Source organism: Oryza sativa, chromosome 3, assembly GCF_034140825.1.
Source record: "Oryza sativa Japonica Group chromosome 3, ASM3414082v1".
Classification (NCBI taxonomy): Eukaryota; Viridiplantae; Streptophyta; class Magnoliopsida; order Poales; family Poaceae; genus Oryza; species Oryza sativa.
The window spans coordinates 35,685,355-35,708,317 of NC_089037.1; the positions used below are offsets into that span (position 1 = coordinate 35,685,355).

The window sequence follows — 22,963 nt, forward strand, 5'->3', positions numbered from 1 at the left end:
TAAAGAGATGTGTAGTTCAGGGTTCAGAATTCCGATAAAAATCGGTCAAGTTCCGTGAAATTTCGAGGTTTCGACGATGCTCAAAAGTAGAAGCCGTCTAAAATTTCGATGAGTTTCATCCAGATTTAAATTTGAATTGATAAAAAAAAGAAAAATAAATAAATAATATAATATTCGTAAAACCTATTAGGATATAAATTTTTGAAAAAAAAAGATATATTCCATGTATTTACTAATTTATAGTAGGAAAGAAAAGAACAACAAATTAAAAAAAGGAAATCACTTTCAGTTACCTCTCTTTTTTCCAGTTATCGATTGAAATTTCGATGGTTTCATTCGGAATTTCGTCAAAGCCGACCGGTTTTCGCAAGCTTATCGATAAACTCAGTGTATTTGCATTCAAATTTTGATTTATGAAATTTGTTCAGAATCTACCAGCTTCTCATTCTGCTAGAGCATGAAAAAGAAGGCCATCTCGGAATCGTAAACTGGTGCAGTTGCATGAAAGAAACGGAGGGAATACTGTTGAAAAAATCGTAAAACTAGCAAGACATTTTCTGTCCGTTGGATCTGCAATCGACGGCCAGACATAGGCCAGGTAGCTGACCTCCGGACGGGAACCGACCGACCTTCCTGGTGGTGGATGTTCTAGCCAAGAACCCTAAAAAAAAAATTCCCCATCTCCTCCCAATCTGATTCCTCTCGAGACGGCGGATCCGAGCAATCTCTCCGGCGGAGGCGGCGGCGGCGGCGGCTGACGAGGGAAGATGAATCCTCTGACGCAGGTGAAGAGGACGCAGGTAATCAACCAGAAGGAAGCGCTTCTGGGCATCGGCGAGGACGGGTCGTGGCACGCCAAGTTCAAGGACTCCGCCTACGTCTTCGTCGGCGGCATCCCCTACGACCTCACCGAGGGCGACCTCCTCGCCGTGTTCGCGCAGTGAGTAGTACCAGACCCCCCCACTTTTTATGTCTATGTTGCTCTTCGATCAATCATGGATGCAGCGCGGAAGATCTGAGCAGTGTGTGCTCTCTCCCTCAGGTACGGCGAGGTGGTCGATGTGAACCTCGTGCGCGACAAGGGCACCGGAAAATCCAAGGGATTTGCGTTTCTTGCGTACGAGGACCAGAGGAGCACGATTCTTGCTGTTGGTGAGGTTTCTTATCCTCTTATTTTTCACCTAGGTCGTTTCTGTATGTAGCTTTTTGTGCTTGATTCCTTATCGAATTGAAGTGCTGATCATCTTGGTGGTGTTTGTGTAATGGCGAAGATAATTTGAATGGAGCTAAAGTTCTTGGGAGGATTGTAAGAGTTGATCATGTGAGCAAATACAAGAAAAAGGAGGAGGAGGATGAGGAGGAGCTGCAGAAGAAGAGGGAGGCCCGTGGCGTGTGCTACGCGTTCCAGAAAGGCGAATGCAACCGTGGAGCTTCCTGCAGATATTCCCATGATGAGCAGGTAGGCTTCCTGCTTGTGTATTAACCAAATTGTTGTACATTCACTAGAAAAGGTTGCTGAACGAATCAGAAATCACTATCCTACGTGTAGGGTGTAGCACTGTAGCTGTTTGCATTAGCCAGCAGAAACATATTTCTGGATCAGTTATTAGGTAGAAAATGGGTACCGTGTTGTTTCACTACAAGTTTTTTGGGGTAAATGGACCAATGTTTTCTCATGGTGAGGCTATGCTGGAAAGTTACATTTGCAAGATGCAAGGCCTTTAGTAGGTTCTTACATGACTATGAAATCAAATATGATCTACTATTTTTAGCAGAATATTTGACAAGGCATATGTTCTTTTTTCTTAATTGTTCCTGGACTATGTCGTGGTTTGTAATTGTAGCCAAGACTTATGTGCACTTTAATTGATTGAGCTGATTGGGAATTCTATAGTGGATATGTGAATTAGGAGGAACATCATTGTGTATGTTGTACGCTGTTGGAAATGCAAGATCAATTTCATTTTGTCCAAGATGCCTAGATACAACTATATGGTACAGACTATTTCCCTGCACCAGATTTCTGTTGTTTTGCAAGAAAAATACAATATAGGACTGCCATTGTGCCTTTTTATAATGTAGTATGGAAATGTTTTCCGTTAATATAGGATTGTCATAGTTTATGAATAGCTTCAGTAATTTTACTGTCTCAGTTTATCTGTCTGGTGACTAACATGGATGCACATGAACTATATTCTATATATACCTATACTTGCAGAGGAATGCAAACACTGGTTGGGGTTCTAAGGAGGAGAGCAAAGCAAGATGGGAGCATGACAGACACCATGAGCCACCGATGAGCCACAAGAAGTTCCCTTCGAGTGCTGGGGAACAAAGGTTCCCTGACAGAGCTAAAGAGGAGAACAAATCAACTGGCAGGGAAGGGCAGTCCTCAAGATCGGAGGCATACAAAGACCGTGATTCCAGGCTTAGGCATAGTGATAGAGGTTCAAAAGATCATGACAGGTATAGGCATGATAGATCACCTGAGAGATCAAGAGGTGATAGGCAGAGAAACAATGACAGATATGCCCAAGGAAGAGATGAAAAATCAGAAAGGTACAGATCTGAAGTGAAACATGATGAAGGAGACCAGAAGCGATCAAGGCGGGACACTGATTCTAGTGGACATTATGAAAGGAGGGGTAACGAAGATTCAGAAAGGTACAGGAAATCACGGAGATAAAATTTGGATTTGTTGTTGCTTCAGACGTTGTTCTGATCTGTTCGATGTTTGTTCTTGTACGAGATGGATAAGATTTTTGTTTGATCCTTGGGTCTGATATTAGTCTAATAGATGCCATAGATTACATTTGAGATGATTTTGAACGCACTGGCCCATAGACCATAGACGAGTTTGCAGGATGTTAACTCAATACATTAATTAATCATTTGTGATCAATGTTAATACACTTGTCTGATGAATCAGCAGCTTGGAGCCTTTTTAAGAAACTTTTTTTAAAAAAGAAACTTTTGAATATTGCTGACGTTACGAAGAGAACATAACGGCAATTTCCTTCTCTTTTGAAAATATGCATTTGTAGAGCTTGTTCAGTTCTTTATTTTAAAAAAAAACTTACCATTTGTTGGTGAAGTCAAGATTTAATGATGTGAAGGGTAGTGTTTAGTTTGACACCTTATCAAATTTTAGTATAGTTTTGTGAGTAGAAGTTTCTAAATTACTGAATATAATAATATAGGTAGAGATTGGGAAGGTTGTGATGGTAAAATCATGTTTAGTTTGCTGTCTTACTAAAATTTGATATTGTTGGTGACACTCAAGAACACGTTCTACAGCTCATCTCCAGCTATCGCATCCTGAACACAGGTTAACCAGCTGTCAGACATTCCATCTGCTATACATTTATTGAATTTATTACGATGGTTTAATCCAAAGCAGCGAAATCCTACAGCACAAGGGCCGGAATGGTTTCTGCTCTACTAGAAAGCAACAGAACATAAAACAAAGCTGTCCTAAACTGGGTGATCTTTTTTTATCTGAAAACCTAAGCTGGATGATCTACTCATCTACGAATGTAGACTCGGCAAGATCGATGGCACGAGCAAGGCCAGCAGCCTTGTTCAAGCACTCCTGATGCTCATCGTCAGGCTTGCTGTCAGCGACGATCCCAGCTCCAGCCTGAAGGTGAGCCACCCACTCCTGACGAGCATTCTTGTCAGTGTAGGAGTACATGGTGTCGAAGCGAGATCCCGTGGGGAAGACGATGGTACGGAGAGCAAGTGCGATGTCCATGTCTCCACGGAAAGAAACCCCTCCAAAGCCACCACTGTACGGCCCACGCATCTTCCCTTCCATCTGGTCAATCAGCTCCATCGCTCTCACCTGGTTGAAGACGAGGATGAGAGATTGAGCTCGGTGGAACATGAATAATGCATGGTAGATGTTACTCCCTCCGTTTCAGTTTATAAGACTTTCTAGCATTGTCTACATCCATATATATGTTAGTGAATCTAGACATATATATGTGTTTAGATTCATTAATATTTATATGAATGTGTGCAATACTATAAAGTCTTATAACCTGAAACGGAGGAAGTAGATGAAACGAAGGAAAGGCAGTGGTTAACAAACTATGGTCAACAGTCATGTCAATATCTGATGAATATGATGGCGCATATAGATATATTGAGTTGGCAGAGTGTTTCTCGTTTTCTTTCTGAAACAGCATTCAGGTGATGCAACCATACGGTGCCAACATGTATTTCCTTACCTTTGGTGCACCACTAACTGTTCCAACGGGCAATGCTGCTCGAAGAGCATCCCAACAAGTCAGATCATCACGCAACTCTCCAGTAACCTACAGAAATGCAGAAACAGACCTTGTGAGAACTATTAATAAGTAATAACACAGCCATGACGAATCTTAGTAGATATGACAGTAAGAAGGATGGTTCCTAGCTACTAGTTACTCCAACAACTGTACACAAACAATACTTGATTGTCCAAGGATATTGGATATTGTCAAAGCTGTATATCATACAGGTAGACTTACTGTTGAGCTAATGTGCATGACATGTGAATATCGTTCAACGTTCATCAGTTTCTCCACCTTTACTGAACCTGGTTTGGACACCTGAAAAAAAAAAGGCAAAAGTTTATCACAGATCAGACTAGATGAAGTCAGAACTCAGAAATGTAATGAAGCCAATTATAATAGCAACAGGATGCTCAACATAAAAAATAGAGAGTCCACCTTTTCTAATTAAATCAGGCCTTTGTTATCACTAATGCACAGACCTATTTTTCTACCGGATCTTAAAATAACGCATTCTATTATTCTGTTACCTGTTATGAGGGCGTCAAAAACAGTAGACTCTTTAGCTGCTCTGCAAACCTATTGTTTACATAAAAATGCAGCACATAAACTAGTTTAGGTGAGAATAAGACAAGTGAATGACCCTTTTTTGTGTGTGTGTGTGTGTTTTGCGAGTGGACATTGAGACATTTCTTGTCACATTCTGGTAATAACATGATAACTATGCTCCTCGGAAGAAACTAGACCATCTTAGATAGAGAAGCAAGGGTCATTTACAATATCACTGTATTATAGTGATTGAAACAAAGGCAGGTGCTGCTATAAGTTGTCCAATTGAATAATATTGTTTTTTTTTTGTATGCAGAAAACAGAGGAATGGAATTGATTGAGAACAAAACAAATGCATGGAAAATCAAACCTTTCCAACATCATTCCGTCCAAGATCTACTAACATAATATGCTCAGCACACTGCTTTCCATCACTCAACAGCAGTTGTTCTAAAACTTTGTCTTCTGCTTTCGATTTTCCTCTTCTAATTGTTCCAGCAAGTGGCCTGTTAACAATTGTCCTCTGGCAGACAGAAAATTCACTCTGCATTAATATTTCTAGAGAACTTTTACAGGTGCTACAGTTAGGGAGATCATAGTACCTTCCCTTTTGGAAACACAAACTGCAAGAAATGGATAGTTTTAAAAGGGAATTGCAAGGAGCAGTTCTCTGTTTTTGGAGAACAAAGACACAGAATAGTAAACAGTTCAGTATGGGAAGTCCATTTCAGAGTCACTACACTTGTTTATTATTGTTGTTCTTGCAGAAAATCACACCCAAAGACCCAGTATTTCATCAGATACTAGAGGTTAGTGCAGATAAAGAGACTAAACACAGAAAGTGTCTTTGTCATGGCACATAAGAAGCAATAATTAGATATGTGCATCCCTTAGACAATAATGTGTTATTCAATTTTGAAACTTCTCAAGAGGAATAAAACTAGGAGTGATGGTATATAAATACTAATTAGGTGCCTGTTAGCTATGGCATATCAAAAGGAATACTTTAAACATCACATGCTTCTACCCAACAGAAAGCTAGTCACAGCCCTCATTGCAGTGTTTCACCTGAGAGATGCCTTTTCCGCATCACATTAAAGGACTCACTAGTTCCTTACCGCATCAGCCAACTACACAAATTTAGAACTTTTGGATTCAGTGTTACATTTACAGCTGAACCTTCCTTATACCAACTATGGGTTTTCATGTATCTTTTCTGTTCAAAGATACAAGTTACATCACAATCATTAGATTTAGACGGCCACATAACACATAGAATAGAGTATAAGCCCCTACTTCAGCGTACCTTTTCCACCCGGGTAAGAATTTCAGGACTTGATGCTACCAGAATACAACCACGAGCCTGTGACGATATTATAGGATATAAAGCATGTTGTTCAGCATGACACATAATTTACCATAAGAAATTTCAACAGGAGTACTGAAAATATTCGTCACCTGTAGATAGGCCATATAAGGACTAGGATTGACAATACGCAATGCACGGTACACCTCAAAGGGGTCAGCAAATGTCCGCCTCTCAAAACGCTGGCTTAAGACTACTTGAAAAATGTCACCAGCTAGAATGTGCTCTTTTGCTTGAACAACAGCTTTCTTATAGTCCTCCCTTGACATTGATGATTTCTGTAGTGCTGACCCAAATTGCCCAACGTTAAGTTTTACAGAACCAGCAGTAAGAGTTGGCCTACATATAAGTTGATTGAAATATGTTAGTGAGAAGCAGAAATCTAGGACAAAATAATAGCACTAATCAAAATGGATAAATGGAAAATGGAGGTTGATCAGTCACTGTAACTCACACATTAACACTATGTAATCTTGATAACAAAGCTTCCAGCTGATTCTTCCCGTCCTCATATGCTTCGTCAACTGACTCATGGCAATCTACCCTCACCCAATGTATAACATGTGTTTTCTAGAACAAACAAAACAGAAAACGTGAAGCCGATGGTTACAAGTAACTATACTCGTAGTTCCAAAAGTGGTGGTTATAGTAGACACTTAGCAAAAGCTGAAAAAATGTGTCTTATTTTTTATGGCGTTAACTATTTCAGAATTTGTTGTTCTCTAAATGGGCCTTGTTCATTTGTGAATAGTAAGAGTCTACATAGGTTGGTGGTGGTCAATTATGAAATGGTGAAATTTTGAATCAACAACAGAGGGTGGCATAATAATAACTAATCAAAATTGAAAAGTAATACAATGACATAAAAAAAGGAAAAAAAAATTACCCCATATAAGAACATGACATAAACAAACAGTTGTAACGGCATATAAAAGATAAAACCAGAAGGCATAACTAGCATACGTTCTTTAACAATTTAACCTTTACTTCTTAAAGCATATTTGTAAGACAAAAGGCAGGATTTGCGGTTCGGATATGCTTATGTCTAAAGTACAGGATATATGATTACCTAAATTACACACAGTTCATAAAAGTAGTCAGGGTAATTATTCATACCTTTTCAACATGATCAAACACAACTATGTCATTGTAGAGGCCTAAATGGATGTCAGGAAGGTTCCTATCATCCTCTGGCGCGTTAGAAAATGGAAGCTTCTTTGTTTCAACATAACGCACTGTGTCGTAAGAGAAGAATCCAACCCATCCTCCTGTAAAATAAATCCCAAGATGCAACAGAATAAATTATCATGGCTTTAGAGGGAATATATTTGCAAGACCACTTTGTTAGCTGAAAGAAAAAGACAACAACGCTGTACAAAGCCATATAAATCTCAACTGGCTGATGTCGACAACCGTACAAAGCCGTACAAATCCAAACTGACTGATGTATCATTTTCATTGATCTACTAGAATAAAAGCGATCGGACAAAAAGTACTAAAACGAAACACGTGTACCAGTTGGTTTCGGATGAAAATGGGTCCAAGAGAACCACTCAATGATCAACCACCGTTTATCGTTATAGCTTTTGTTTTTTTGCTGGGACGTTTACCGTTATTGCGGTTACCATTATAGCTTCACAGACAATCACCAACAAGACAGGTGCCTACTATAAGTAGAAATGCAATATCACACTATTATAGCCAACAATCATCGCATTCTCATTCCAGGATTCCAGACTAGGACAGATAAGTTACCACAAAATGCATCAGGGAGGCCTTCAACAATCTGTGGGTTCCACTGTTCCATAATGCTCCTTGGTATCTTCATCGGGTCAGGCGCAAATTGCTCCCTCCTAGACTTCATCTTATGATCCATGACAGTCACATGGTTGGCCTTGGCTACGATCTCCATCGCAGGCTGTGCCCCAACCACACTGTACCTCCCCTGCAAATTATCCAGGAAACCCTCATAACACTGTTGGAACAAAAGGGAACAGATTAAGCGGATGAAACAGTACCACATTGGTGCCCTCGGATCCCTGCTCGACGGACTCAAACAGGAAGCTGGGCGCCTCGCGGTCGTCCTCCCTGACGAGGCAGCGGTACGCGAGCACCGGCGTGAGGTGGTCGGAGAAGATGCATCGCTTGAGCGGCAGGATGTTGCAACCCTCCGCCGCCCCCGCCTTGAACTTGGACTCCTCCTCCCTCACCGCTGCGGCCACGAGAACACACATTTCAAATCAAACCACCAATCCGCAAACCAAGACATGCCCCCCCACATTTGATACGGAGACTCACCGACGGCGTCGAGCTGCTGGAACGTGGCGGCGCGGCAGGCGACGGCCCCTCGTCGGCCGCGGAATCGCCCCCCGCCCAGCCCCAGCGGCGGCGTGGACGGCGCGATGCGCAGGGAGAGCACGAGGCTGGCCATAGGTGGGGGATAAACTCTACTGGACCGAGCCGTTGGTGGGGACTAGTGCAGTTGAGAGAATGCGGGATCGGGGCCGCATTTAAATAGGTGCGCGGCGCGCCGCGCGGAGGCGGCGAGGGGCTCGGGCGCGGCGCGGCGTGCGCGCGCGGTGCGGTGGGACACGTCGCGGCCGAGCCGGGCGTTTCGCCGAGCAGGTGGTGGGCGAGGTCGCGTGCGCAGCCGCCGTGCCGCTCCAAGACTCCAGAGAAAGGGATTGAGTTAGCCGCGGAATACCAGCTACGGTTACCTCTGCTTCTTGGAAAAAGTAAGGGCTTTATTTCTAAAGATTATTTTTTCCTTTTCTTTTTTTCCTTTTTGGGACGGATATGCTTATCCGCCACGACATTTTGTTGTTGCCAAATCACTGAATTAATCGTTTCGGGGCAGCAAGATAAACACGTGCAAACTCTGACACATTATACATTTTTTTTGCCACATTATACGGTTCTTTTAACGACTAGATAACACGAAATTTATATTGATAAACATGAAAAAGTTTATAAGATCACAACTATGAGATATGAGATATCGTAACTAGAAAAACGAAAAAAAAAAACTATCACCCACACACTGATACCTGAATACATACCTGAATGAATGAAGACTAGCATCGGACCGATCGCTGCTATGTGTAACCGGCCGCCGCTAGGCCACCCACATTATACGTATATTATTTTATAAACACGTCCAAATACCATTGTATCATGAAGCGTTGATGGAGAAATACAATGCATTAACCAGCAAAGCTTTATCGGTGACAGTGACACTCAATACAACAGATAGCATAATTATCCACTTCTACAATTCCTAATAACGTCTTCTCAATGAAAGTGTGCCACTCAATGACAATTATCCAGGGTTTATTGGGCCCTTCTAATGGGTGCTCGATCGCCAGCTATCACGCTGGGCGATCAGTTCATCCCCCCCTCCCCATATACTCCTCCCTCTTCTCCCTCCTTCCTCCTCCCCTTCTTCTCTTCCTATTACAGTACACCACACAAATTTTTTTTAAAAAACAAAAAGTTAGAAAAATTCATGTATAGAAATACTCTATATAAAAAATTTGAATTCAAATTCAAATTTGAATTGGGTATGTAAACTTTTGACTTATAAACTTTGGGTCTATAAACTTTAGGTGTATAAACTTTTAGATGTATAGAAATACTATATATAGAAAATATTTGAATTTAAATTTGAATTTGAATTCAAATTCAAATTTGAATCGGATATGTAAACTTCTGACTTATAAACTTTAGGTCTATAAACTTTAGGTGTATAAACTTTAGATGTATAGAAATACTATATATAAAAAATATTTGAATTCAAATTCAAATTTAAATCGGATATATAAACTTTTGGTCTCTAAACTTCAGATGTGTAAACTTGAGATGTATAAATTTTAGGTGTATAAATTTACTAAAATAGAAAAAGTAATACGGTAAAAAAAAAAGAAACCATGTGGAGGGGTGGAGGGAGGGAGGGGGGAGGGGATCGATCGCTACCCCCATCCCCGTAGCGATCGATCGTCCATCAGCATTCCTGGGTTTTATTAGCCGTAATTAAATGTTGGTGCTCTAACTCGTTTAGGCCTCGTTTAGTCTGAAAGAGATGCTACTGCTGCCGAAGCAACATTTCATGGCCCAAGTAAGGCCCAGTGAGAACTTGGGCTGCCCATGTAAATTTCTGTTTGGGGATATGGGCCGAGCCTTGTTGAGTACTCTGTATTTTGGGCCGCATCTTCGCGTCATGACATGAATGGAACGATTTTTTTTTTTGAGAAATACGAAGTCGAATGAGCGAATCGCTGATGTAAACAAGGTAGATTAGCTTAACTTGCACGATTTGGACGTGGAGCAGAACAAGCCTTTCAAAAGGGTAGAAAAAAATTTCACGAGGCGTAGAAAATTACTCCAGATTGATCGGATATTCTGCTGGCCACGCATATGCTGCTCATCTGACCTTTCGATTGCCTGGTCATTTTCACAGATACATTTTATTCAATCTTTTGCCGTGCTAGCTGAATTAACTGCGGACAAAAGTAATTAAGTTGCAATGGACCTCTCCTTTTAGTTTTCTTTTAACAAGGATACCGTGACAGCCATGTGGTTTGTGCTTGATTAATGATGGGTCTCACTCTTCTTTTGCAAGTATATGTTTGTCGGTCCCTTAGAAAAACAAACTAACGAACAATTAAATAATTAAGAACAGTATGCCTGCACCGACTACACCCCTGATTATTGGCATGCACCGTTTTGGATGATTGGCTCATATTTTCTATTACAACTTGCTTGCCATGTGTAGGGTTTAGTTTTATATAGCTCTTACAAGAATTGAACTATTTCATATGAAATTACAACATTTCTGGTGATTTCTAGTCTCTACATCCTCTGTAAAAAAACAATTCTAGCTATAAACCTACCAGAGACACACGTGTCAGGTTCATAGTTAGAATTAAGTTTTTCTATAAGATGGAGCAAGTCTTTGACTGAACCCATTTTAATTCCATTGGTTATATGTGGTGTTTAAGGGGAGAAAAGGACGTATAAGTAAACCTTAACAGACAATAGTTACAAAAGACTTCCAAATATTGAATAAAAAAAGAACAGGGAATAGTTGGTGTTTCCTACTCCTAATCATTGTCTTTTTACTCAACAAATGCTGATCAGACAATCTGGAGGAATCAAGGAGACGATGTTTAATTGTAATTTAAGAATAGCATACATAGCTACTTAAAAGGCAAGTTACAAAAAGACAAATTCTAACTCTCTTTTTTAGATGAAAATTCTAAAACTCTGTTTTTTATATTTCACAAGTCTACCAAACATGTGGTTTGTGAGAGATGAGGCATCCTGGAATGAACTGACTATAGTGTAATGTTAGAAAAATTTCGAACAGGTACTCCTACTTGTTACGCCTCTTTCTCAATGGGAAAAAAAAATCGTACTTGTCATGATAAGATTCCAAAGAAACACACAGTCGTGGCAAATCCTAATCTGCAATCTGCAAGTAGATTTTTTTTTACATAAATCTGCGAGTAGATTGTTCTAAGGCAATCTCTCATCTCATGACTAGACTTTGACAAGTTGTATTAGTATAATCGAAGGTTAAAAAAATGCAGTATTTGTAAAATCCGAATTTACTAACTGATAAATACTCCATGAAAACAACACATGGATGCGTGTGGTTGTCGCATAGTTCCAATAGAAAAGAGAACCCCAAGAAAAAAAAATCTTTAGATTCCTGTAATAGCATATGCTTTCCCATTAGGTAGAGAGAGCAAAAGAGAGAACCTTCTCCGACACTGCTCCCCGGACCCCACAGACCAGTGACCCCACCAGTCAGCGACACATTCACCAACACTCGTGGGCCCGCGTTGCGGTGAACCGTGAACGCAGCGACCCCCACTGACTATGACACTGGGTCCCACCTGTCAGGCGGTAACTGCTTTCCAAGTCTAAAGTCCAACCCCCGCACGGGTAGGAAAGGAAAGAAGAGGAGAGGAGACACGCAAAAGCAAAGCAAACCACTCGCCGAACACCAACTCCTCGCCGCCGCCGCCGAGGAGGAGGAGGAGGGAGCGAGCTTGACGCCGGCGCCATGGCGGGCGGGGGAGGTAGGGAGCGGCGCGGCGGGGGGAGGCTGCTCGTCGGGGTGCTGCTCCTGACGCTGGTGGTGTCCGGGCACTGCCTGGAGAGCACGCACCACCGCGGGCTGAAGCGGCGGCGGCGGAAGCACGAGATCCACTCGCCGATCAAGACGGTGGTGGTGGTGGTGATGGAGAATCGGAGCTTCGACCACATCCTCGGGTGGCTCAGCCGCACCCGCCCCGACATCGACGGGCTCAACGGCACGCAATCCAACCGCCTCAACGCCTCCGACCCTTCCTCCCCGGAGATCTTCGTCACCGACGAGGCCGGCTACGTCGACTCCGACCCCGGCCACGGCTTCGAGGACATCCGCGAGCAGATCTTCGGCTCCGCCGACACCTCCGCCGTGCCGGCCCCCATGTCCGGCTTCGCCCAGAACGCCCGCGGGATGGGCCTCGGCATGCCGCAGAACGTCATGAGCGGGTTCAAGCCGGAGTCCGTGCCGGTCTACGCCGCCCTCGCCGACGAGTTCGCCGTGTTCGACCGGTGGTTCGCCTCCGTGCCCACCTCCACCCAGCCCAATCGCCTCTACGTCCATTCCGCGACCTCCCATGGCCTCACCTTCAATGCCCGCAAGGACCTCATCCATGGCTTCCCGCAGAAGACCATCTTCGATAGCCTCGAGGAGAACGGCTTGTCCTTTGGCATCTACTACCAGAACATCCCGGCCACGCTCTTCTACCAGAGCCTCCGCCGCCTCAAGCACCTCGTCAAGTTCCACCAGTACAGCCTCAAGTTCAAGCTTCACGCCAAGTGGGGAAAGCTGCCGAATTACGCGGTGATTGAGCAGAGGTACTTCGATTGCGAGATGTTCCCTGCAAACGATGACCACCCCTCGCACGACGTAGCGAGGGGGCAGAGGTTCGTCAAGGAGGTGTATGAGACGCTGCGAGCGAGTCCGCAGTGGAACGAGACTGCTCTGATCATCACCTATGATGAGCATGGTGGATTCTATGACCATGTGCCTACGCCGGTTGTCGGGGTTCCACAGCCTGATGGAATTGTTGGCCCTGATCCTTACTACTTCAAGTTTGATCGGCTTGGAGTGCGCGTGCCTTCTTTCCTTATCTCACCATGGATCGAGAAGCGCACTGGTAAGTACTTGTGCTGTTTGCATCTATTCCCTTTCAAGAAGTTATTCCTTGAATTTTGATGTCTATAAGTAAAGACTATTGATTAGCGAACTTGTTAAGATTAGTCTCTGTTAGTATGAATTTTACTGCAATATTCGAGGGAGAATTTGTCATTCATTCTCCACAGAAACATTCATCGAGTAACATAGGTGTGTAGGCTAGGTAATATAGACCGAGCCTTTGAGTTTCCATAGTAGATAACATTTCAAAAAGTTGCATATGAATAAAAAAGTGCAAGACATTTTTAGCTAACTTGTTCTATGTAGCAAACATGAGTTCTATGTTTGCTCTTTGCTTGTAAAGTTGTACTTGACAAACCAAGGAACTTGAACGTTGAACCACTGTAAGGCACAACTGTACAAGCAAAGAGCCAACTAGCATGTATCATGCTGTTTTATGTTGGAAGGGCCAGTTGTGCCTTACACAACCATAGAAATATTTTAATGGTGTTCTGTTTTGTATATCTCTTAGTATTAACTGGTCTTGCTTTTCATTTCTGCAGTGATCCATGAACCAAATGGGCCGCAGGACTCCTCACAATATGAGCACTCATCCATCCCTGCAACAGTAAAGAAGCTATTTAATTTACATTCTAACTTCCTGACAAAGAGGGATGCATGGGCTGGGACCTTTGAGAACTACTTCAAAATCCGGAAAACACCCAGAACTGATTGTCCAGGTATATAGTTTTGTGTTCATTATGTTATTATTAGAAGATATATGTACTCTACTACACCAATGCCATTTTGTTGACGCTGACAATTATTTAGGGAAAGTATCACAAAGTTCAGATATTGTAGAGCATTCTGTTCTGGAAGCTCCCAATGCTTACAGTTGCTTATCAATGCAGAGTTTTGGAACTTAGTTAATTATTACTGAAATTGCATTGCAACCTAATTATATATGTTATTGTTTCCTAACAGAGAAACTCCCAGAGGTCACAAAGTCTCTGCAACCGTTTGGCCCTAAGGAAGATTCATCTCTGTCAGAGTTTCAAGTGGAGTTGATTCAGCTTGCTTCTCAGCTCAATGGTGACCATGTACTCAACACCTACCCAGATATTGGCAGGACTATGACTGTGGGTGAAGCAAACCGCTATGCAGAGGATGCTGTTGCTAGATTTTTGGAAGCTGGCAGGATTGCTCTAAGAGCTGGTGCAAATGAATCTGCTTTGGTCACCATGAGGCCTGCACTCACCAGCAGAGCCTCACCGTCCTCTGATTTATCATCTGAACTCTGATGGATTGTTCTCAGATTTATCCACAATTCTGCATCATGATTTGCACCGCGTCAGCTTTTGGTTGATGAGAACTCGTACAATGTGCTAAGAAAACATAGGTAGGTTGGTGTACGGCAAAGTGTGCTAGTATTATGTAATTGATAGATCTTAAACATGGCTTTGTACATAGACATCATGATACTTGATATCTCAAGCTTTTACTTCAGCTGTCCTCTGATAACGCTGAGATATCAGCTCAGAAGTATCTGATAAGATCCTACTCTGGATAAGCTGGAGAGGGAATTTGTAAACCATCGATATTCAGCTCTGTACCTGCTTATTCAGCAGTTGAACTGCACTTCTGATGAAATACTTTATGTACACCAGTTATAGTGGTATTGAAAGATTTGGCCCGTATGAATGTATGATGTTTGTACCAGTTTGCATCTGTTATTTCTAGCTTTAAACAATCTGTGCGTTAATCTGCCCAACTGTAGTACTGTACTATAGGCATAGTATGAACTGGTTGTTCAATGCTGATTTTGTCAGCTTGTCAGGTGAAAAATTACAATCCCTCCCTTCCAAAATATAAGAACCTAAAATTGGATGGGACATTATTCGTAATACTGAAAAATGTCCTATTCTATCCAGATCCGTAGTATTAGGAAATGTCATATCCGGTCCTAGGTTTTTATATTTTCGGATGAATAGAGTACTATATTCCTGAAACCATATGGTATTAGGGCCCGTTTAGTTCCCCAAATTTTTTTCCCAAAAACATCACATCGAATCTTTGGACACATGCATGAAGCATTAAATATAGATAAAAAGGAAAACTAATTGCACAGTTATGGGGGAAATCGCGAGACGAATCTTTTAAGCCTAATTAGTCTGTGATTAGCTATAAGTGCTACAGTAACCCACATGTGCTAATGACGGCTTAATTAGTCTCAAAAGATTCGTCTCGCGATTTTCAGGCGAGTTCTAAAATTAGTTTTTTCATTCGTGTCCGAAAACCCCTTCCGACATCCGGTCAAACATTCGATGTGACATCCAAAAATTTCCTTTTCCCCAACTAAACACACCCTTAGATTCTTAATTTCAACAGTTTTAGTTGCTTGCAATTTAAAAAAAAATGAACTTAGGACTGAACGGCATTGCTTCTTGCTCATCAAGTCACCAGCCAAACATAACAAAAACGTGGGATGGAAAACCAAGCAAAATCTCAATTGCACCTTGGCTCCAGTTGTACAACTCCAGTACATCCCTGATGAACACAATGTCGAGGGAAAATAAAAGATGACACTTGCAGGCTCTGCTGCCAAATGTTTCTGTTCTGGCAGTCGGAAGAGACATTGGCTGGGCTGGAAGAGGAGTTTTGCATTGTTCAAAAAGAAAAAAAAAAGCATCAATTGATCAATACATGGCCAAGCGCATTTGCCTGGTTTCTAATCCATCCATAATTCTCGATGTATAGCATTTCAGTGTTTCACCATTTCTCCACATATAAGAATGTGTACAGGAAAGCAGTATAAACCCATCAGCGACAAGGGGTGTATAGAAGATAAATTCTCGGTCAAAACTAATGTCAACGGAAAATAAGACGAAATACCAGTTTCATGCTCTACCAAAAAAATCCATGTTTCCTTTCCATTTTACTGGCGTGTGACTGAATTTAGGCCTTCCTCTGTTGCCATTTGAGAAAATTCCATTTTACTGGCTTGTGACTGAATTTATGCCTTTGTTGCCATTTGAGCAATCTAACCCTAATGATGATCCACTGGATTTTCGCTACTGCTTGGTGTAGATGAGGTACACAAGAGCGCCCAGATGCTGTACTTCCAGGCCTGCCTTTTCGCATTCTTCGAAGAAGAGGGACTGGTCCTTGCCAATTCTTCTACGGCAGCTCATCAGAAAAATGGGAAACTTAACAGGCACTTGAGTTCCTGCAAGTGGAGAAACTCACTAAAGGTATTCTTATGTAGGCAATATGTACAAGTTAGAAGAATGCATTATGTAGGCAGTACCTGATTTGTTCGTGATGGCTGTACTGGCACTTGAACCAGCATTCTGACTGCAGCCCTTGTATTCTTTCAGGAGAAAGGATAATGTTCTGGTTAGGTTTGGATATTGTTTGACATCTAAAAGCAGAAGTGTATATCATATTAGCATACAGCACCAAAGTAAGGTATGATGACTCGAGATATTAACAATGAACACTTACACAATAAAATGTCACTGGCGATAACAATGTCCCAATCTGGTATGAGAACTGGAAACTGATCTCCCCATGTATCTGAGGGTACAAAAGAAACAATAGGAATCAATTTTTCCCTTTTGGTTGGTGCATCTTCCCTGCACCTAAAAGGCATAATTACAAGTCTAGAAGTACTTAGTTTTCTTACGCCGGATATGAGGAAGGACACCCAAATCATTAGCTTTGCAGTTGTAAGCTATATTCTCCTGGATCTCCCCATCATCGTAATCAGTGGTTGTGATGTCTACTTGAAATGCCTTCCGCAGGAAGATGGCCAAAGCTCCCGTCCCACTGAACAGTTAAATTTACACCATTTATCATGTTAATAATCTTTGAGAAACAGCCTAGTTATTATCAAGACAGGTATACTGAATCTCATAGGCAATACAATCACAATCAAACTAACTGCTTAGTTAACTTGCATACTCCCTCCGTTCCAAAATATAAGGGATTTTGACCGGATGTGACACACCCAACCAAAATCCCTTATATTTTGGGACGGAGGAAGTACATCACACCGCTACATCTTGGCAGCATGATAACATAGATGTTTAAATTATTATAGCAGGAAAAAAAAGAGAGAACCATTTTCAGATATAGATTAAATATATGATATATTTATTCATTGGTTTTCTGGTGACAACTAACAGAAGTCTAATAAATAGCCCTTCAGTAATCACCTAGATATAGAAACCACTAGCCAAATGCTTATCAATCAGTATGAGCAGAAAGGAAACAACACATTTTCATACAGCAAGGCATAGCCTCCATACCTTCCCAATTCCAGGATCCGCCGTCCATGCAGAATCGATTTATTCTTTACCAGCCAATCAGCAAATAAGAACGTCCCAGGCCATAGCATGTTAGCATTCAGCTGATGACTTGAGAATTCCCTTATTTTCAGTTCCTGCATGCCATTTCCAAAAGGTGAACAAAGAGATTGATATCCTGCCTGCAAGCAGTATGAAACAATAATCTACAATGTATGAAGTACTACATAAGGCAGGGATATCCTGCCTGTCACTTCATGTACCCTTAACTGATATTGTGTGGTAGCACATAGAATCGCAACAACTATTAAACTATACAATACAAACATGAGCTCCATTACATGCAGACAAAGGCTTATCTTGAAGAGAGAACCAAATTATCTTGGGAAAATTTAAACGGTAGTTACTATGCTCCTATACCTTTACAAAAACAAATCAGCTCAATCCCAACAAAGTAATAGAATGGACTGCTTTGAACTATTCAGCCCATAAAAAATGTAAAAAGTTTGACAAGCTATTCATCTACATAACAGAAAGGCCTTGAGAGTGATAGTATTTAGGCCCTTTCTACTAGTGCATCTATAGGATGCTCATCCACAGATAGAAATTTGATTCCCACAGGCAAACAGAGATAGCTTGCCTGTTACTTTGTTAGCATCGAGACACATTAGGCCAGTACTGGAAACAGAGACATAAATTAACTAGAATGCAGCTCTATTTGGGGGGCTCAATGATCCTTCAACTTTCAAGTATCACAAATGCCAAACAAATAAATTTCCTACTTGTTCAATTCATGTACTACCTGAATTTTTAGATGATGCACAACAGATTATGATAACTAGTAACTACCACATCTAATCTTCTTTCTGAGATGCACTGAAGAGTTGGGAAACCTACACGAGATGAAGGCATTGTTGGTTCCAGCACTTTTAGTTTTTCCTTTCAACCATCTTCTTTATTGAATTTGCTACAGGCATGACTCATGGGGATAAAGCTTAGCAATCAATTATCAAACTAACAAAATACCAAGGCCGAATCCAGACATGATAAGAACAAGCCAGTTCTTCACCCAAACCGATCTACCCTGTCTTTACAAGATTAAACCCTAAATAAACCCCAGAAATTCTCCAACAAGTCAAAACATGTCCCGTTCATCAAATCTAACCAACACAACCGAATCGCAAAATCGGAGCCCCCAACCACTACAGAAACACCCGAAACTAGATCTCAAGACGGCAAGAACCCAACCCCGTAACACACCAAACACTTTCTTGATTCCATAACAGCAAAGATTACCACGAGTTGCAATACCAAACCAGAATTCAAGAATCGCTAAGCTCTTACCATGCCGGGGAACTTGTGGGCTCTTTCCTCGTACTGCACCGACTGCACCTGCTCATCGGCGTCCACCTGCATCTCATCTTCAGACGCGTCGCAGCAAAGAACCAAACAAACAAAAAAAAAACAAGAACCAAAGCGAGGCGGCGGTCAGGTGGAGGAGGAGCACGGGGGAGGACGCGAAGAGGAGAGGGGAGAGTACCCTGGTCGTCGTCGGCGTCGCGGAAGAGGGAGGCGGCGGAGAAGAGGGCGGTCTCCATGGGCGTAGGCGTGGGCGTGGGCTTGTGCAGCTTTGGGTCTCGCTGCTCGTCTTGGCTTTGCAATGCCCTCTTCCTCGCGGTCGCGGGGCTCCACGACATCTCGGTCTCCGAGGGCAACATCGACATTTCCTATCTGGTTAACTAGTATCTTTATTATTATCTTCCGCTAAATAGGAGATTACTACTACTATCAATGTGCGATGGTTTGATACTCCTAGAGTTAGTTTTCTTCGTTTATTTCTTGGTGGCCTACTTGTTCAGATGTTGCTTGGGATGGGAGATTTTGATTTTGTAAAGTGGAGGCAGCTTCACTTTCATGATTTTGTTCTCTACAAAAAAAGCTAGTTGAAAAGAAGTATGAATGAAACTATGAAAGAAGCTATCCACGTTTTCCAGAGTAACCTGTGTTCTCATATCCACAATCGAGCTTAAATAGATTATAAATTATATTATTTTGTGTGTATAAGCCTGTAAGTGAGCCAAATTATACTGCTAGACTTAAAAAGTACAAAAGAAAATGTTTACATAAAAATATTCCCCCTGTTTTTAAATAACTGACAACGTGTGCTATTCACAGTTTCTCTTTCTTTTCTTTTCAAAATATTTACCAGCACTGACGTGTTATTAAAGTGTATTATGTCCTAAATATAAGCATGAAATTTTATTAGCTATGGTCTAACTATTTAAAAAAGTAATTGGTGGTCAAAGTTTAAACGGAAAAGACAAATTCATCAGTTATTTGTAAATGGACGGAGTGTATAAAAATACTTTAAATGCTCAGATGCATGTGATAGGTTGAGTGTGTGCACGTGTATATGGATATGTTTTGAAAAGAAAAATCTTAGTTACTTTCAGCCCCATCTTTTTGCTAATGATTACACTTATCAGCTAAAATTTGAATTTTTAACTTTAAATTTGGAGTTGATTTTTGGTTTTTTCATCGAAGTTTATCTTTCAGCCTTCACTTTTAGATCACTAAAAACACATATATAAAAGGTTTTTATTCACAAATTATTTTTCGTTTGCAAACTATTAACTTATTAACTAGGTTAAACCCCGCGCATTGCTGCGTGAATTTAGTATGATAACAATAAAAAAAATAGCATGTAAGATAGCTAGATAAAGATTAAGTAAATTAATGTGGTTTATGATAATTTAAATTTAAATAGTATGTAGAATGGTGATTCAAACATAAAAAGTAAAATGGTATGACTTTATGGAAAAAGAAAAGTAGGGAGATAGTTTGGACTGTAGATTAATCATTTAAAGGCTAAAAACAATTGTGTGATATGACTTAATTAGAGGAAAAAAAGAGAAAGATAATTTGGACCATAGATTAATCATTTAAGCACTAATTAACTAAGTGAGAATTAACTATATAAGTATATAGAATATCATAAAACACAATAAAGATATACATTAAAACATTATGTGAATTATGTTGGATGATAATTTAATATGTTTGTATTTGAAAAGCTCTGGAATTATAAAAAACTATAATGATATAACATGTTTGCATGATATTTAAATGTGATGATTGTTAGTAGATGATGATGTGGTATCTTGTTAATTAGTAGATGATGATGTGACATCTTGTTAGTGGATGATGATGTGACATCTTTGCATGTTAAGTTTAAAGAGTTAGTCGGAGATAACTTTATAGTAAGATAGATAAGCCAAATGACGGGGGGCCTTTGCAAACAGACTGAAGTTATCTCCGTACACGTACGCGCAAGGAAGAGACTGGTGGACCCAAAAGGCCCTCCGTGGGAGAGATAGGCTTAACGAGGCTCAAATACACCTAATTAGGCTCAATTGGACCCATCCTAAACGAGCCCCCTAATTAGTATCCTTAGCGAATACATGGCTCCCATGAGTTGAATGGTGAAATTTCAGGCCCAAATCTGACAATTGCCTATAGAAAGGAAGCGCACGTATGCGTCTTGCAGTATCAGAAATTCAAGAGAACTTTCTCAAAAACAGGAAATTCAAGACAAACCAGCACGTGACAATGGCCCAAGAAAGATCCTGCAATATGCAAATACCATTACATGGTAGCTTCTTTTTTACACGCTGTCTTAACAGCTTTTGCATACATAGGACGACATAGCGGTATATGTACATATACGGATGCACGTATGTACATACACTGATGCAAAATGACCCAAAGAACGCAAATTTAATTTACTAGTACCATCATATCTCTCTCTAGTCCTACTCTGCTGTAGCGTGGGGTAATTATCAAACGTAATACGTACTATGAACACACACCAAGCCAAGCCCCACGTCACTCGCACTGGCTGATCGATTGATCAATACTACTACTAATTTATGCTATATGCGATGGTCGAGGGGTTGTGGCGTTGTTCATGCGTTGCCGGTGGCGATCCGGGCGACGTGGAACTGCGGCGCGTAGTTCTGCGCCTTGCCGGCGATCTCCTCCTGCGGCGGCTCGTTCAGGAACGCCCAGTTGCTCCTCGTCCACCTATCCATCCATCACATCATCAGTTCATGAATTCTCATAAAAAACTCAAAATATAAGCATTTCTAATTTAAATTTAGACAACTGTGAGTTTAAATTTATAGAAAAAACTATTATATTTTAAGAGGGAAGTAGTATATAGATACTACTGTTGTGCGTACCAGTCGTGGCTCTTGCTGGGGCTCTCGGCGGCGGCGGCGTCGTCGTGGGGGAAGAAGCCCTCCACGCGAGTCGCCGGGTCGATACGGCCGCCGCGAGGCGACGAGGCGTGCGCCTTCGAGCGGCTCACCGGGGCCGACCGCGCCATGCCGCCGGCGGCGGGGGAGCCGAGCGGCGAGCCCGACATCATCTCGCCGCCGTGCTGCTTCCAGAACGCCTCCACCTCCTCCCTCGTCAGCGACTTGTTCCTCCTCGCAAGAACTACACATATATCCAAAAATCAAAGTCATGAGCAAATCATGCATGGATTGACACACATCTGCAGGTACGTAAATGAAAACTACGTACCTCTGTTCTCATCGCCAAGAACGGGTGAATCCCATCCAGCCATCAGAGACCCCATCTTTTAATTCACTACTCAGAGATAATTTCTCTGAATTTGGATCGATCGACAAAGTTGGTCTGATTTGTTATCCAGAAAGAACTGAAGATGAAATCAAGCTGAAGCTACTAGCTTGTATGATTAGTTATCAACTTTAATTTGCAGATGCAAATTGTAGCGAATGGATAAACAACGGAGAGAGCAGTGCAGTGAATGATGGCTAGGCATCGATCCGATCCAGTCGTTTTATATACGCAATTGACGCTTGACTTTGGAGCGATTAAAGCGGCACTAGTGCAGGGGCAAAGCACACAGGTTTTATAAATCAGAGTGGTTTCATCTCCAAAACCTTGGACTACTGAATATGTCGTTGTCTGGTTCTTGCCCAACTTAATCTCGTGGCCTTCTCCCAGCCGTCCGATTGTGGTTAGCCTTTGATCGGACGGTGCGTGACCGAGTTAGGAAGCTTAATCGGGGACGAAACATGATCGAGTAGCCAGCTAGGCCCGTCCAATTAGGTGGTGTGTAAGCAGCAAGGAGACATGCTCGTACTGACTGATCAATAAACAAAGTTGCTGGGCCTATCTCTCCACGAAATATCTATCGAACTATCTAGCCTTTTCTGAGCGAGAAAAAAAATATCTAGCATGGCCT

At 41.6% G+C, this 22,963-nt stretch overlaps 5 protein-coding genes across 6 annotated transcripts; 2 read left to right on the forward strand and 3 right to left on the reverse strand.

Moving 5' to 3' along the window:
- The first annotated feature begins 617 nt into the window (after positions 1–617).
- Positions 618–2,908, forward strand: LOC4334639 (zinc finger CCCH domain-containing protein 25-like). The gene is made up of 4 exons (NM_001418970.1): positions 618–940; positions 1,043–1,152; positions 1,272–1,459; positions 2,219–2,908. Exons 1-4 carry the CDS (start codon positions 768–770, stop codon positions 2,684–2,686), a joined length of 939 nt encoding a protein of 312 aa, NP_001405899.1. The 5' UTR covers positions 618–767; the 3' UTR covers positions 2,687–2,908.
- A 311-nt stretch (positions 2,909–3,219) lies between these two features.
- LOC4334640 (anthranilate synthase alpha subunit 1, chloroplastic-like) lies at positions 3,220–8,893 on the reverse strand. Its single transcript, NM_001418971.1, has 11 exons — positions 8,491–8,893; positions 8,211–8,404; positions 7,948–8,137; positions 7,309–7,460; positions 6,647–6,762; positions 6,285–6,531; positions 6,133–6,189; positions 5,197–5,349; positions 4,515–4,595; positions 4,233–4,319; positions 3,220–3,844 (listed from the first exon to the last, which is right to left on the reverse strand). The coding sequence occupies exons 1-11, from the start codon at positions 8,621–8,623 to the stop codon at positions 3,521–3,523; spliced, it is 1,734 nt and encodes a 577-aa protein (NP_001405900.1). The 5' UTR covers positions 8,624–8,893; the 3' UTR covers positions 3,220–3,520.
- A 3,254-nt stretch (positions 8,894–12,147) lies between these two features.
- Positions 12,148–15,100, forward strand: LOC4334641 (non-specific phospholipase C1). Its single transcript, XM_015776106.2, has 3 exons — positions 12,148–13,403; positions 13,945–14,121; positions 14,366–15,100. The coding sequence occupies exons 1-3, from the start codon at positions 12,260–12,262 to the stop codon at positions 14,680–14,682; spliced, it is 1,638 nt and encodes a 545-aa protein (XP_015631592.1). The 5' UTR covers positions 12,148–12,259; the 3' UTR covers positions 14,683–15,100.
- Positions 15,101–16,117: 1,017 nt separating this feature from the next.
- LOC4334642 (uncharacterized) lies at positions 16,118–19,350 on the reverse strand. Of its 2 annotated transcripts, none has more exons than XM_066308618.1 (7): positions 19,229–19,350; positions 19,033–19,098; positions 17,692–17,825; positions 17,067–17,209; positions 16,886–16,957; positions 16,689–16,802; positions 16,118–16,607 (listed from the first exon to the last, which is right to left on the reverse strand). In XM_066308618.1, the coding sequence occupies exons 2-7, from the start codon at positions 19,033–19,035 to the stop codon at positions 16,453–16,455; spliced, it is 621 nt and encodes a 206-aa protein (XP_066164715.1). In that variant the 5' UTR covers positions 19,036–19,098; positions 19,229–19,350; the 3' UTR covers positions 16,118–16,452. The 2 variants fall into 2 exon arrangements, with proteins under 2 accessions (XP_066164715.1, XP_015628441.2); XM_015772955.3 differs by having other exon boundaries at positions 19,033–19,109.
- Positions 19,351–21,310: 1,960 nt separating this feature from the next.
- Positions 21,311–22,527, reverse strand: LOC4334643 (uncharacterized). Its single transcript, XM_015772886.2, has 3 exons — positions 22,276–22,527; positions 21,930–22,188; positions 21,311–21,771 (listed from the first exon to the last, which is right to left on the reverse strand). Exons 1-3 carry the CDS (start codon positions 22,328–22,330, stop codon positions 21,654–21,656), a joined length of 432 nt encoding a protein of 143 aa, XP_015628372.1. The 5' UTR covers positions 22,331–22,527; the 3' UTR covers positions 21,311–21,653.
- Positions 22,528–22,963: the final 436 nt, after the last annotated feature.

Coding starts and splice junctions, on each gene's coding strand:
- LOC4334639 (NM_001418970.1), top strand. CDS start 768: ATGAATCCTCTGACGCAGGTGAAGAGGACGCAGGTAATCAACCAGAAG. Junction 1,153..1,271: donor GAGCACGATTCTTGCTGTTG/GTGAGGTTTCTT, acceptor GTAATGGCGAAG/ATAATTTGAATGGAGCTAAA. Junction 1,460..2,218: donor GATATTCCCATGATGAGCAG/GTAGGCTTCCTG, acceptor CTATACTTGCAG/AGGAATGCAAACACTGGTTG.
- LOC4334640 (NM_001418971.1), bottom strand. CDS start 8,623: ATGGCCAGCCTCGTGCTCTCCCTGCGCATCGCGCCGTCCACGCCGCCG. Junction 7,461..7,947: donor CCTCCCTGATGCATTTTGTG/GTAACTTATCTG, acceptor TTTATTTTACAG/GAGGATGGGTTGGATTCTTC. Junction 3,845..4,232: donor CAGTTAGTGGTGCACCAAAG/GTAAGGAAATAC, acceptor GTCTTCAACCAG/GTGAGAGCGATGGAGCTGAT.
- LOC4334641 (XM_015776106.2), top strand. CDS start 12,260: ATGGCGGGCGGGGGAGGTAGGGAGCGGCGCGGCGGGGGGAGGCTGCTC. Junction 13,404..13,944: donor ATGGATCGAGAAGCGCACTG/GTAAGTACTTGT, acceptor TCATTTCTGCAG/TGATCCATGAACCAAATGGG. Junction 14,122..14,365: donor ACCCAGAACTGATTGTCCAG/GTATATAGTTTT, acceptor GTTTCCTAACAG/AGAAACTCCCAGAGGTCACA.
- LOC4334642 (XM_015772955.3), bottom strand. CDS start 19,286: ATGGAGACCGCCCTCTTCTCCGCCGCCTCCCTCTTCCGCGACGCCGAC. Junction 19,110..19,228: donor CGACGCCGACGACGACCAGG/GTACTCTCCCCT, acceptor ACGCGTCTGAAG/ATGAGATGCAGGTGGACGCC. Junction 16,608..16,688: donor AGCCATCACGAACAAATCAG/GTACTGCCTACA, acceptor CTCCACTTGCAG/GAACTCAAGTGCCTGTTAAG.
- LOC4334643 (XM_015772886.2), bottom strand. CDS start 22,330: ATGGGGTCTCTGATGGCTGGATGGGATTCACCCGTTCTTGGCGATGAG. Junction 22,189..22,275: donor TCTTGGCGATGAGAACAGAG/GTACGTAGTTTT, acceptor ATATATGTGTAG/TTCTTGCGAGGAGGAACAAG. Junction 21,772..21,929: donor CCCAGCAAGAGCCACGACTG/GTACGCACAACA, acceptor ATGGATGGATAG/GTGGACGAGGAGCAACTGGG.